The sequence below is a fragment of the Salvelinus fontinalis genome, chromosome 14, assembly GCF_029448725.1.
Source record: "Salvelinus fontinalis isolate EN_2023a chromosome 14, ASM2944872v1, whole genome shotgun sequence".
Taxonomy (NCBI): Eukaryota; Metazoa; Chordata; class Actinopteri; order Salmoniformes; family Salmonidae; genus Salvelinus; species Salvelinus fontinalis.
In genome coordinates, this window is record NC_074678.1 from 6,232,485 (window position 1) to 6,244,892 (window position 12,408).

Consider the following 12,408-nt stretch of genomic DNA (forward strand, 5'->3'; position numbering starts at 1 on the left):
GAGAGAGACTCTGGCCTGGAGGCCCCCAGATCCAGCCCCACTGGGTCCATAGACGGCAGAGACCTAGTCCCCACACCCATCTCCTCCCCAGGCATCACCAAGGAGAGGAAGGAGGCTGACAACCGGAGACATGCTGCCGCTGCTGCCGCTGCTGCAGCCTACGCCACCCCGGCCTACGCCACCCCCAGCCCCCCAGCCTCTCCAGCCCCAGTGTCAAGGTCAGATAGTGGGGTGGACAAGGTGGTGTCACATCTAGCCAATGTAGCTCATAGCGTCCTGGGGCCCGTCAAACTGACCATCCCCGGGGCCAAGGAGGCCTTTGAGAGAGCCAAAGACCAGAATCAGAGACCCTCTGACCCACCTCACCCCAAGGCCATACCTGACTCCCCCCTCACCGCCACCACCACTCCCCTCTCCCCCTCCACCTTCAGACACCCTGCCCCTCAGCCCCCGCCCCGCCTGTCCTCCCAGTCTCCTCCCAGGCAGCCCTCCTCCAAAACTGAGCCAGCTCCCCCTCCCTCTCCACAGAGGAGGCCTTCCCCTCCTAAAGACTGTACCCTGGCCCAGGGCACCCAGGACCCCATGGAGAGGCCAGTGGTGGTGTTAAGAGGCAGCGGGGAGACTGCACCAAGGAAGGCGCCCACCACCACACCCAACAAGACACCTACTGCAGCCTCAGAGCAGCACAATAGGCCAGACCCCCTGGCCTCACAGAGACCCAGCCCAGCCTCCGCAGCCTCCACCCCGCAGGATAAAACCAGCAGCAAGAAGACGTAGCAGATAAGACAGCCATGACAATAGAGACTGCTTGATGGAGATTTGAATCTTTATCCACAGACAACTGCATGTTTGAAAGAAAACAACATTCTAAACTGTTTGCAACTCACTAATCATTATCTGAGAGTATAGCCAGATAGTATAGTATAGATAGATGGAGGGAGAGAGAGAGATGGAGGGAGAGGGAGAGAGAGAGAGAGAGAGAGATGGAGGGGGAGAGAGAGAGAGATGGAGAGAGAGAGAGAGATGGAGGGAGAGAGAGAGAGAGAGGGAGGGAGGTGATAGTTTGGGCACTGACTATGTATTCCTGTATTCCAGAGACATCCTGATTGGCTGTAGATCTCTTGTTGTTCTTATACTCAGTTTTTTGACGTTGATTCATGTTCCTGTGAAGTCGGTCTGCGTTTGTTTCTCTCTCTGCAAAGAAACATGGGGGCTAGAAATAAACCGTGTGAGTTGACTGATCCACACGCACTGAGGAAAGGATTAACAAACACACACAAACACTCTAATGCTCTTTTCTTAGTATAATGCCTCGTTAGCTTTCACCTTGGAAGTTCCAGTCGTCTGACATGAGACTTTTATCAAGCCAATAGATCAGGTTGTGCCTTGTAAACAATACAGCCACCACTGCACCCCTCCTGCATGTCTCCAGCCGTCCGTGACTGAACAGGGTGTAACTCGGCAATAAAAGTAGCGTATGCTTAGCAATCAGTATAAATACATTACAGTCTGTTAATGAAACAATGTGCATCACCCACCTTTAACTCACTCAGCAGCCTCAGGCAAATGGCATTGTGTGTTATTATTCCCTCATGGTCTAACGCTGCACTCTGTATCTTTAACTGTTTAATAGTGCAGACTAGCTAGAGAAAACCCTCTGGTCTCTATATAACACTCTATTCATGTTGTGGCTGTCAGAATGGCTATTCAAGCAATGTTTGTATTTGAATCACAGAGCGTTCCATGAAAATCTCTTTCCCTATCCGCTCCACCTGCTATTTGTGTGCTTGTCAGTGTAGCTAGCGTATAGAAGCTAACCCTTCCATGGCTCTACCTGGACCGGTCAGTGTAGCTAGCGTATAGAAGCTAACCCTTCCATGGCTCTACCTGGACCTGTCAGTGTAGCTACTGTAGTGTATAGAGCTGTGTGTGGCTGTACGTGTTGTGGTAGCTAGGATACTAGCCTAGCCGTTCACCTTGTAACTGCATGATAGCCTCACCAGATCTAGATCCCTATGTCAGGGGACATGTTTCTAATGATTAAAGAAGGGTGGTTCATAGAACAGCTTTACATTGAGATGGACTATAGGTGAGATGAGGAGGAAAGGAGGGACAGTGATCTAGTCACAGACGACCTGGGGACACCTAATCAATCTGGTCCTAGTCTGGTTTGGTCAACTACACAGACAAACAGTGTTGAGATGACAAGAGTCAAGTAGTTAAGATGAGGTAGATCTATTTATATATATGGGTTTGAATACCGGGCAGCGGATTGTTCCTGGGGTGTTCCACTTCCTGTAGTCCACAGGGGTGGACTACTCTGCCCCTGAAACTCAATTACCCAGACTCCTCTCAAAGTCTGAGTCAGGAAGACTGCTCACAAGTCTGTATACGGGCTAGTTAGCATAGGGCTGGGCAATATGTCGGATTCAGTTGATTCATTTTAAGGTATGCTTTAGCGCGATGTTTCAAATGCCTGTATCGCAAGAATTGAGGTTTTAATATTTTTAGTTTTTATGAGCGTTTGTCTTTTTGGTCTCGTATCCTTCCCCCCCATGCTGTGTGTACTGTGCACCTTCCCACTTGCACACAGACACCAAGCCCCTCCCCCTGTCACTCACAACAACAAAGACTAAAGATCACTTCCTCTCTAACAAGCCGTTTCAACTCTCCATTTGAGGTTTGGTCTAACAGAATGGGTCATATGGACACTGAAACACATTGAGACATTAATTTACTGTAGTAGAGGAGAAGTTAACCCTCTGTCTCAACTTCTTAAATTATGCATAGAGCAGACACTACTAAAACGAGAGTATCAATGAACATCGCTTGACAGATTGTTGATGAGGGCTGTGTTAATGTTCTATAATGGCTGCTACAAGAAGTTGGTCATTATTAGTGAATGTGCATTATGCATGGTTCTGGTTACATTTATAACTAAAAAGGTCATTGTCATAGACCGACTTGAAAGCCAGAAAAAAAATCAGGTTAAACTATTTTGATAAAAAAGTATAAAATGATTAATGGGTCTTATGGTTGTGGAAGGCTTTTATTTAGCCTAGTCCTGAATTCATTAGATTATAGCTGACTGTTTGAAATGCTGTTTATTTTACCTTTAATTGTACCAAAAAAAAGCTTAGTTAGAGTAAACTTTTTTTTCTTTTTTATTGAGATATATATTGTGAATGGCCATAAATTTGAAAAAGTCCAGATCAGATTTTTCGGGGAGATGTGGCCAAGCTCTACGTTAGTGTAGCAGTACAACAGTAGACACACTGGCCTTCATGTATATTCTGACAACCAGTGGTTTTCCACGTCTCACCGTTGTCTTTATTTCTAGCCCCTGCTCGCTCTGTTTTTCAGACACTTCAGGTTTGTTCAACTTGCTGTGTTCTCTCTGTGTTTTGCCTCTTATCCTGTAAAGCTAACAGACTTTACTTTGTATATGCGTTCAAGACTGTGTGTGTTGTCAAGTGGCTGTCAGATGTGTGTGTGTGTGTATATATATATATATGAATATTTAAAGGTCTGCTGTGTCTTTTTTACTCTGCCGTGTTGGGACTTGGGAGTGTGTTTTAGTTAGTGTAGACGTCTCATAGTTAGTTACCCCTATTAGTGCTGTCTGTCCCTGACTGATATCTCAGTTGGCCTATAGGGTCGGGGATGGGTCAGCAGGGGGGCGGGCTTTGCACAACCCTTTTATTGCTGTATGTCAAATGAAAAGCCAACTAAATAAAAGGAAGGGCAATCAGATCCCTGGCTTTTAGGTTAGTCACAACGATGTTGACCAATCAGAAGTCTGAACTGACCGAACACCACTATGATCCTCTAGTCCCACTGCTACGTGTGGGCGTGTGGGCGTTCGTGGGTGTGGGCGTTCATGCTTGTGGCTGTTCCTGCGTGGGTGTGTTCCTGTGTGTGTGTTCCTGCGTGTGTGTGTATGTGTGTGTGGGCGTTCATTTGTGTGTCTTAGTTTGCAAAGTAAGGGGATGTTGCCATGTTGTAAAACTGTGGCTACCTGCAGCATACATCTATTTTTTTCTGTGTGAGAGTTCAAATCTCCCTCGGGGTGTCCTGCAAAGTTTTGTTGCTGTTGGAGATGTCTCAGAGAGCAGCTCATTGGGATGACTGACTGAGGGTGAGACAGGACTGGTGTCTGGTGTCTATAGATACTAAAGAGATCTGTGTTGTCAATACCTAACCCCAGACAGACAGACAGACAGACAGACAGACAGACAACCCCACTGGCAGACAGACAACCCCACTGACAGACAGACAGACAACCCCACAGACAACCCCACTGACAGACAGACAGACAACCCCACAGACAACCCCACTGACAGACAGACAGACAGACAACCCCACAGACAGACAGACAGACAGACAACCCCACAGACAGACAGACAGACAGACAGACAGACAACCCCACAGACAGACAGACAGACAACCCCACAGACAACCCCACAGACAGACAGACAGACAGACAACCCCACAGACAACCCCACAGACAACCCCACAGACAGACAGACAGACAGACAACCCCACAGACAACCCCACAGACAGACAGACAGACAGACAGACAACCCCACAGACAGACAGACAGACAACCCCACAGACAGACAGACAGACAACCCCACAGACAACCCCACAGACAGACAACCCCACAGACAGACAGACAGACAGACAACCCCACAGACAGACAGACAGACAACCCCACAGACAACCCCACAGACAGACAGACAGACAACCCCACAGACAGACAGACAGACAGACAGACAACTCCACTGACAGAGAGACAGACAACTCCACTGACAGAGAGACAGACAACCCCACTGACAGAGAGACAGACAACCCCACTGACAGAAAGACAGACAACCCCACTGACAGAAAGACAGACAACCCCACTGACAGAAAGACAGACAACCCCACAGACAGACAGACAGACCGTGGCTAGCGATTTCTGTAATGTTGTTCAATCTTCCTCAATGCTACTAGAAATCGACCTCTGTAACAGGCAGTGATAATTATTCATATCAACAGCTTTCCACACTGTAAAGTTACCCTGGATCATATCAGTGTGACTGGCTTGTTATGGCCTTTGCATAGTATTCATGTAACCTAACCACTGACGGACCACAGACAATGTTCATGAGGAGGAACATAGTGCATATAATGTTTAGAGGTTCGGCCCTGGTCAAAAGTAGTGCACTATATAGGAAATAGGGTGCCTTTTGGGACGTTTCCAAAATCACCTGCGGTGTGAATAGTGGTATCCTCTAGTGAAGGAGGATAGAGGGTAGGTAATGTGAGGTGTAGGCCCTAAGTCCTCGCAGAGAAAAGCTGTCATTTGTCACTGGGACAGATCGGCCAAGCTTAGCGTTGGGATTTAACAACTCTGCTGTAGCCAATCAATCAACCCCAGACTGAGAGAGCATCTCCTCATTGGCCAAATATGTCAGGTGACTCAAATTGTCATCCTCCATTTGTGTCTGTGTGTTGAGTGTTATTTTATATCAGCCAGAGACATGATTTGAAAGACAGGTCTCTGTGGCATTCCCCATTTGATACTAAATGAATGTTGTTCACTTGGCCCCTGCACATCGAATGACTATAGTCCCAAAACGGATCTGAAGTTCTGATTTGATATGGGTCATCCCTGTAAGAATAGTTTCTACAGTGTGTATTGTGTTGTATGTCATCTCTTCTGGACTATACTGGTGGCCCTGTTGTTATTACTGCTTGGACAGCTGCTACTCTCTCTGACCCAATCCGAGTGCCATCCGCCACCGCCCGGCGCCAGCCTGACCATCCCTGACATTCACTGTTGTATCACACAAACATCGTCTGTAATGATGCTGATCCAGCCATCTGTCAGAGAGGGAAGTCAAGTGTTAGTTTCCCTGGTGGAGTAATTCATCTCTGGCCCTGGGCTGTTGGCTGCTCCCAACACACACACACACACACACACACACACACACACACACACCATACACAAAGCAATTTCAGCCAAACAAAACACTACCTACCCCCTAGTCTGGGCCCATCACCTCCAATGTTCAGTTAGGCCCCCCAGAGCCCGAAGCCACAGTAGCTCCCCACTGTAGGGGCTGTTCCTCTCTCTCTCTCTCTGTTAACCCTGTGGGTAACCTCCACCCTGGACTTTAACCTCACTACATCTCTACAGACAGATCCATACAGTATGTGTTTTTATTGTAGCCACAGTATGCGTTGTGTGTTAAAGCCCATAGCGATGGTAGGGCTGTCTGTGTGCAGAGACCAATGCCACTGAACTGAGGGAAGAGGAGACTGTTGACTTCATATTATGGACTTGACTCCCCAGTGTTTAGGCAGTATTTTAAAGACTGTGTGAGATAGATCCTGTGTGTGTGTCTGAAGTGTGAAGGAGAGGGGATCTGTCTGAAAAGGGTGAAGATAGATTCTGTGTGTGTGTACAGCGTGTGTCTGAAGTGTGAAGGAGAGGGGATCTGTCTGAAAAGGGTGAAGATAGATTCTGTGTGTGTGTACAGCGTGTGTCTGAAGTGTGAAGGAGAGGGGATCTGTCTGAAAAGGGTGAAGATAGATTCTGTGTGTGTGTACAGCGTGTGTCTGAAGTGTGAAGGAGAGGGGATTTGTCTGAAAAGGGTGAAGATAGATCCTGTGTGTGTGTACAGCGTGTGTCTGAAGTGTGAAGGAGAGGGGATCTGTCTGAAAAGGGTGAAGATAGATTCTGTGTGTGTGTACAGCGTGTGTCTGAAGTGTGAAGGAGAGGGGATCTGTCTGAAAAGGGTGAAGATAGATCCTGTGTGTGTGTACAGCGTGTGTCTGAAGTGTGAAGGAGAGGGGATCTGTCTGAAAAGGGTGAAGATAGATTCTGTGTGTGTGTACAGCGTGTGTCTGAAGTGTGAAGGAGAGGGGATCTGTCTGAAAAGGGTGAAGATAGATTGCTACAGTAAAACCAGTGCAATATCTTTTTATTTTCTATTGTGGTTAAACGCATGTTGTTGTTAATCCTACATTATCATAATAATAAAGTTTTTTTATGTATATTTCTGGTGTTTTGTATGTTTATGCTTGACTGTTATTATTGTTAATATTTATGTATGAGTGTAGGATAAGGTGATGATCTGTAGATCTCTGGCAAAAGATAAATACGTGCTTTTCATTTTAACCAAAATGATCAACAATGCTGTAAAACAAGGTATCGTCAGGCATTTGACACAGTAGTGCTTTTTACGTTCATATAAATTATATTTTACAGAATCAGACATACACTACATGACCAAAAGTATGTGGACACCTGCTCGTCAAACATCTCATTCCAAAATCACGGGCATCATGGGTCCCCCTTTGCTGCCATAACAGCCTCCACTCTTCTGGGAAGGCTTTCCACTAGATGTGGGAACATTGCTGTGGGGACTTGCTTCCATTCAACCACAAGAGCTTTAGTGAGGTCGGGCACTGATGTTGGGCAATTAGGCCTGGCTCGCAGTCGGTGTTCCAATTCATTCCAAAGGTGTTCAATGGGGTTGAGGTCAGGGCTATGTGCAGGCCAGTTCTTCCACACCGATCTCAACAAACCATTTCTGTGTGGACCTCGCTTTGTGCACATGGGCATTGTCATGCTGAAACAAGAAAGAGCCTTCCCCAAACTGTTGCCACAAAGTTGGAAGCACAGAATTGTCTAGAATGTCATTGTATGCTGTAGCGTTAAAGATTTCCCTGAAAGCAAGGGGCCTAGCCCGAACCATTATTCCTCCACCAAACTTTACAGTTGACACTAGGCATTGTGGGGCAGGTAGTCATTCTCCTGGTATCCGCCAAACACAGATTTGTCCGTCAGACTGCCAGATGGTGAAGTGTGATTCATCACTCCAGAGAATGCATTTCCACTGCTCCAGAGTCCAATGGCGCGAGCTTTACACCACTCCAGACGACGCTTGCTCGGCCACGGAAACCCATTTCATGAAGCTCCCGACTAAGTTATTGTTGTGACGTTGCTTCCAAAGGCAATTTGGAATTCAGTAGTTAGTGTTGCAACCGAGAACAGGACATTTTTATGCGCTTCAACCAGTCCCGTTCTGTCAGCTTGTGTGGCCTACCATTTCGCGGCTGAGCCGGTGTTGCTCCTAGACGTTTCCACTTCACAATAACAGCACTAGCAGTTGACAGGGCAGCTCTAGCAGGGCAGAAATTTGATGAACTGACTTGTTGGAAAGGTGGCATCCTATGACGATGACACGTTGAAAGTCACTGAGCTCTTCAGTGAGGCGATTCTACTGCCAATGTTTGTCTATGGAGATTGCATGGCTGTCAGCAATGGGTGTGGCTGAAATAGCCGAATACACTAATTTGAAGGGGTGTCCACATACTTTTGTATATATAGAGTATCAAACTGAAAAATCACCACATCTGCAATTTTACCTGCAATTACTGGACATCAGTGGCTCACTCTGAGGCAGTTAGACGGAAGATGAGTGCCGATAAATGGATGGGAAATGAAACCGTACTCCTGTCCCTGCCACCACTTTGATAGTCTCTTTTACGAAAGTAGCACTCTCACTTGGGAAAATCTCACTTAGAAAACCGAATAAATGCGATCAAATTGCCCTTTCTTGCGAAGCGTTAGATTTTTAAGACATTTGTCCAAATCATGTCCACGGTCCTGAGAGGGGTAGTAAAGGGACAGTAAATTATTTGTAAACTAATTTTCCCCCTTTTCTCTCGTTCTTCTTCAGTAAAGTAGCCTGCAGTCTGTTAATCCAGGCAAGGCGAGAGTACTGCTCTCTAATGTCTCTGTAAATGGACACATCTGGGGGTTAGACACTATTCTATCTCAATTGAGGTATGATGACAATCGTCGACCCTGTTTTTCTGTTAGACCAAGTCCACAATTGGGTGCCAGACTAATCCCCTGGTCAGGAATGGATGCCGGGACCTACCAGAGAGAGCAAAGGTCCAGCAGTGTGAATGCATTGGTCTAGCGAGCTGGTCTAGCGAGCTGGTCTAGCGAGCTGGTCTAGCGAGCTGGTCTACCGAGCTGGTCTAGCGAGCTGGTCTACCGAGCTGGTCTAGCGAGCTGGTCTAGCAACTTCCCTCAATAATTGTATTCACTGTTCGCTTGCTATTTTCACAGTTTTTCAGGCAAGACGTCAGGATAAGTGTGTCATGTGACAAGTACCCTTGCGACACCTCCTCCGTTGTTTCCAGTCTCCCTCGAATTGTATGAAAAGGACACGCCATCATGAGGCCTCTGATAGTGACCCGAGTTACTGCCCTGATGACACAGACAGCTTCATCAACAACGACGGGTAATGTGTGTTATGTCTAAAATACCCGGCTTGATAAACTAGTAGGCTGATTCCCCAGCCAAGCAGATACAACTAGTTGAGCCATTTTAGTTGTGAATTGCATTATCAAAAAGCTTTGTGTTTTTCTTTCGGGGAAAAAAAGCTATTTACCACTTGGCTGTCTATTACAGTTTATCACCCTGTCACAGGCCCTCCCGTCAACACCACATCATGAGATTGCATGCTGCAGTTGTTGGAGAGATGTCCATTTTGCAGCTGAACATGCAGCATAGAGAAGACCAGCAAGGGGGCCCTTATCAGCATCATGCAGACAGGCCCTCGCTGTGAGCATTCTTATGAATGGAACAGTCATGTTGGCAAGTATCCGGCCAGCAAGCTTCACCTGTCAGCAGCAACAGCTTTCACAGGCGCATCATTTGTACAAATACAGAAAGTAACCCACCTCATCACTTTGGTACATTTGATAACCCAATTGTGAAACATCATTTCTGTAAACGGACATTATTTGTTGCTTATTTTTTAATTGTTAGATGCGTATAAGGTGAATGCAGTGGTTGGTTTCACCAGGCTAATCATAAACACCATTGATAATGTAATCAGTGCTCTTTATGCAGGGTGGTTGTATGTCGTGTGGCTTTAAGCACCACTCCCTTACTTTCTTCATTTGAGAATACACAGAGCTGGTCAAACTATTTCTGGAAAAAGTATTCTGATAAATTCTAAATAAATTATTTTGAATTACCACTAAAATCCCATGGAAAAACAATAGAATGACGAGAGAAAAAAATACAGTGCATTCGGAAAGTATTCAGACCCCTTTATTGTCATTCATTTTGTAACGTTACAACCTTATTCTAAACTTGATAAATGTTCCTCATCAATCTACACACAGTACTCCATAACGATAAAGTGAAAATAGGTTTTTGCGAGATTTTGCAAATGAATGAAAAATAAATAAAACTGAAATAGCTTATTTACATAAGTATTCAGACCCTTTGCTATGAGACTCGGGTGCATCCTGTTTCCATTGATGATCCTTGAAATGCTTCTACAACTTGATTGGAGTCCACCTGTGGTAAATTTAATTGATTGGACATGATTTGGAAAGGCACACACCTGTCTATATAAGGTCCTACAGTTGACAGTGCATGTCAGAGCAAAAACCAAGCCATGAGGTCGAAGGAATTGTCCGTAGAGCTCCGAGACAGGATTGTGTCGAGGCACAGATCTGGGGAAGGGTACCAAAAACTTTCTGCAGCATTGAAGGTCCCCAAGAACCCAGTGGCCTCCATCATTCTTAAATGGAAGAAGTTTGGAACCACCAAAACAAATGGGGGAGAAGAGCCTTGGTCAGGGAGATGACCAAGAACCCAATGGTCACTCTGAAATAGCTCCCATAGTTCATCTGTGGAGATGGGAGAACCTTCCAGAAGGACAACCATCTCTGCAGCACTCCACCAAGCAGGCATTTATGGTAGAGTGGCCAGACAGACGCCACTCCTCAGTGAAAAGGCACATGACAGTCCACTTGGAGTTTGCCTAAAGGCACCTAAAGACTCTAAGACCATGAAAAACAAGATTCTCTGGTCTGATGAAACCAAGATTGAACTCTTTGTCCTGAATGCCAAGCGTCACGTCTGGAGGAAACCTGGCACCATCTCTACGGTGAAGCATGGTGGTGGCAGCATCACGCTGTGGGGATGCTTTTCAGCGACAGGGACTGGGAGACTAGTCAGGATCGAGGGAAAGATGAATGGCGCAAAGTACATAGAAATCCTTAGTGAAAACCTGCTCCAGAGCGCTCAGGACCTCAGATTGGGGCAAAGGTTCCAACAGGACAACGACTCGACGCACACAGCCAAGACAACGCAGGAGTGGCTTCGGGACAAGTGTCTGAATGTCCTTGAGTGGCCCAACCAGAGCCCGGACTTGAACCCGATCGAACATCTCTGGAGAGACCTGAAAATAGTCGCGCAGTGACGCTCCCCATCCAACCTGACAGAGCTTGAGAGGATCTGCAGAGAAGAATGGGAGGAACTCCCCAAATACAGGTGTGCCAAGCTTGTAGCGTCATACCCAAGAAGACTCAAGGCTGTAATCGCTGCCAAAAGTGCTTCAACAAAGTACTGAGTAAAGGGTCTGAATACTTGTAATATACTTGTAATGTAAGATTTCAGTTTTTAATATTTAATACATTTGCAAACATTTCTAAAAACCTATTTTTGCTTTATCATTATGCGGTATTGTGTAGATTTGATGATAAATTAAAAATACATCTATCAATTTTAGAATAAGACCGTAATGTAACAAAAAGTCAAGGGGTCTGAATTCTTTTTCCAAATGCACCGTATGTGTAACAGCCTAGGCGCTGGTAAATGGGGGTTTCTTCTCTGTCTTCTCTCTGTATAGCAGCCTAGAGGTAAATGGTGATTTCTTCTCTGTCTTCTCTCTGTATAGCAGCCTAGAGGTAAATGGTGGTTTCTTCACTGTCTTCTCTCTGTATAGCAGCCTAGAGGTAAATGGTGATTTCTTCCCTGTCTTCTCTCTGTATAGCAGCCTAAAGGTAAATGGTGGCTTCTTCCCTGTCTTCTCTCTGTATAGCAGCCTAGAGGTAAATGGTGGTTTCTTCACTGTCTTCTCTCTGTATAGCAGCCTAGAGGTAAATGGTGATTTCTTCCCTGTCTTCTCTCTGTATAGCAGCCTAAAGGTAAATGGTGGCTTCTTCCCTGTCTTCTCTCTGTATAGCAGCCTAGAGGTAAATGGTGGTTTCTTCCCTGTCTTCTCTCTGTATAGCAGCCTAGAGGTAAATGGTGGTTTCTTCCCTGTCTTCTCTCTGTATAGCAGCCTAGAGGTAAATGGTGGTTTCTTCCCTGTCTTCTCTCTGTATAGCAGCCTAGAGGTAAATGGTGGTTTCTTCACTGTCTTCTCTCTGTATAGCAGCCTAGAGGTAAATGGTGATTTCTTCCCTGTCTTCTCTCTGTATAGCAGCCTAGAGGTAAATGGTGGTTTCTTCACTGTCTTCTCTCTGTATAGCAGCCTAGAGGTAAATGGTGATTTCTTCCCTGTCTTCTCTCTGTATAGCAGCCTAGAGGTAAATGGT

The 12,408-nt window shown here is 45.9% G+C and overlaps 1 protein-coding gene across 7 annotated transcripts in view; it reads left to right on the forward strand.

The window, feature by feature from the left end:
- LOC129869445 (microtubule-associated serine/threonine-protein kinase 2-like) overlaps window positions 1–7,046 on the forward strand; it is a 284,626-nt gene extending 277,580 nt beyond the window's left edge. For all 7 annotated transcript variants that reach the window (XM_055943864.1, XM_055943865.1, XM_055943867.1 and 4 more), the window contains one exon: window positions 1–7,046. This exon is cut by the window's left edge and continues 1,301 nt beyond it. In XM_055943864.1, coding sequence (XP_055799839.1) covers window positions 1–777 — 777 coding nt within the window. In that variant the 3' untranslated portion in view covers window positions 778–7,046.
- The last annotated feature ends 5,362 nt before the right edge of the window (window positions 7,047–12,408 follow it).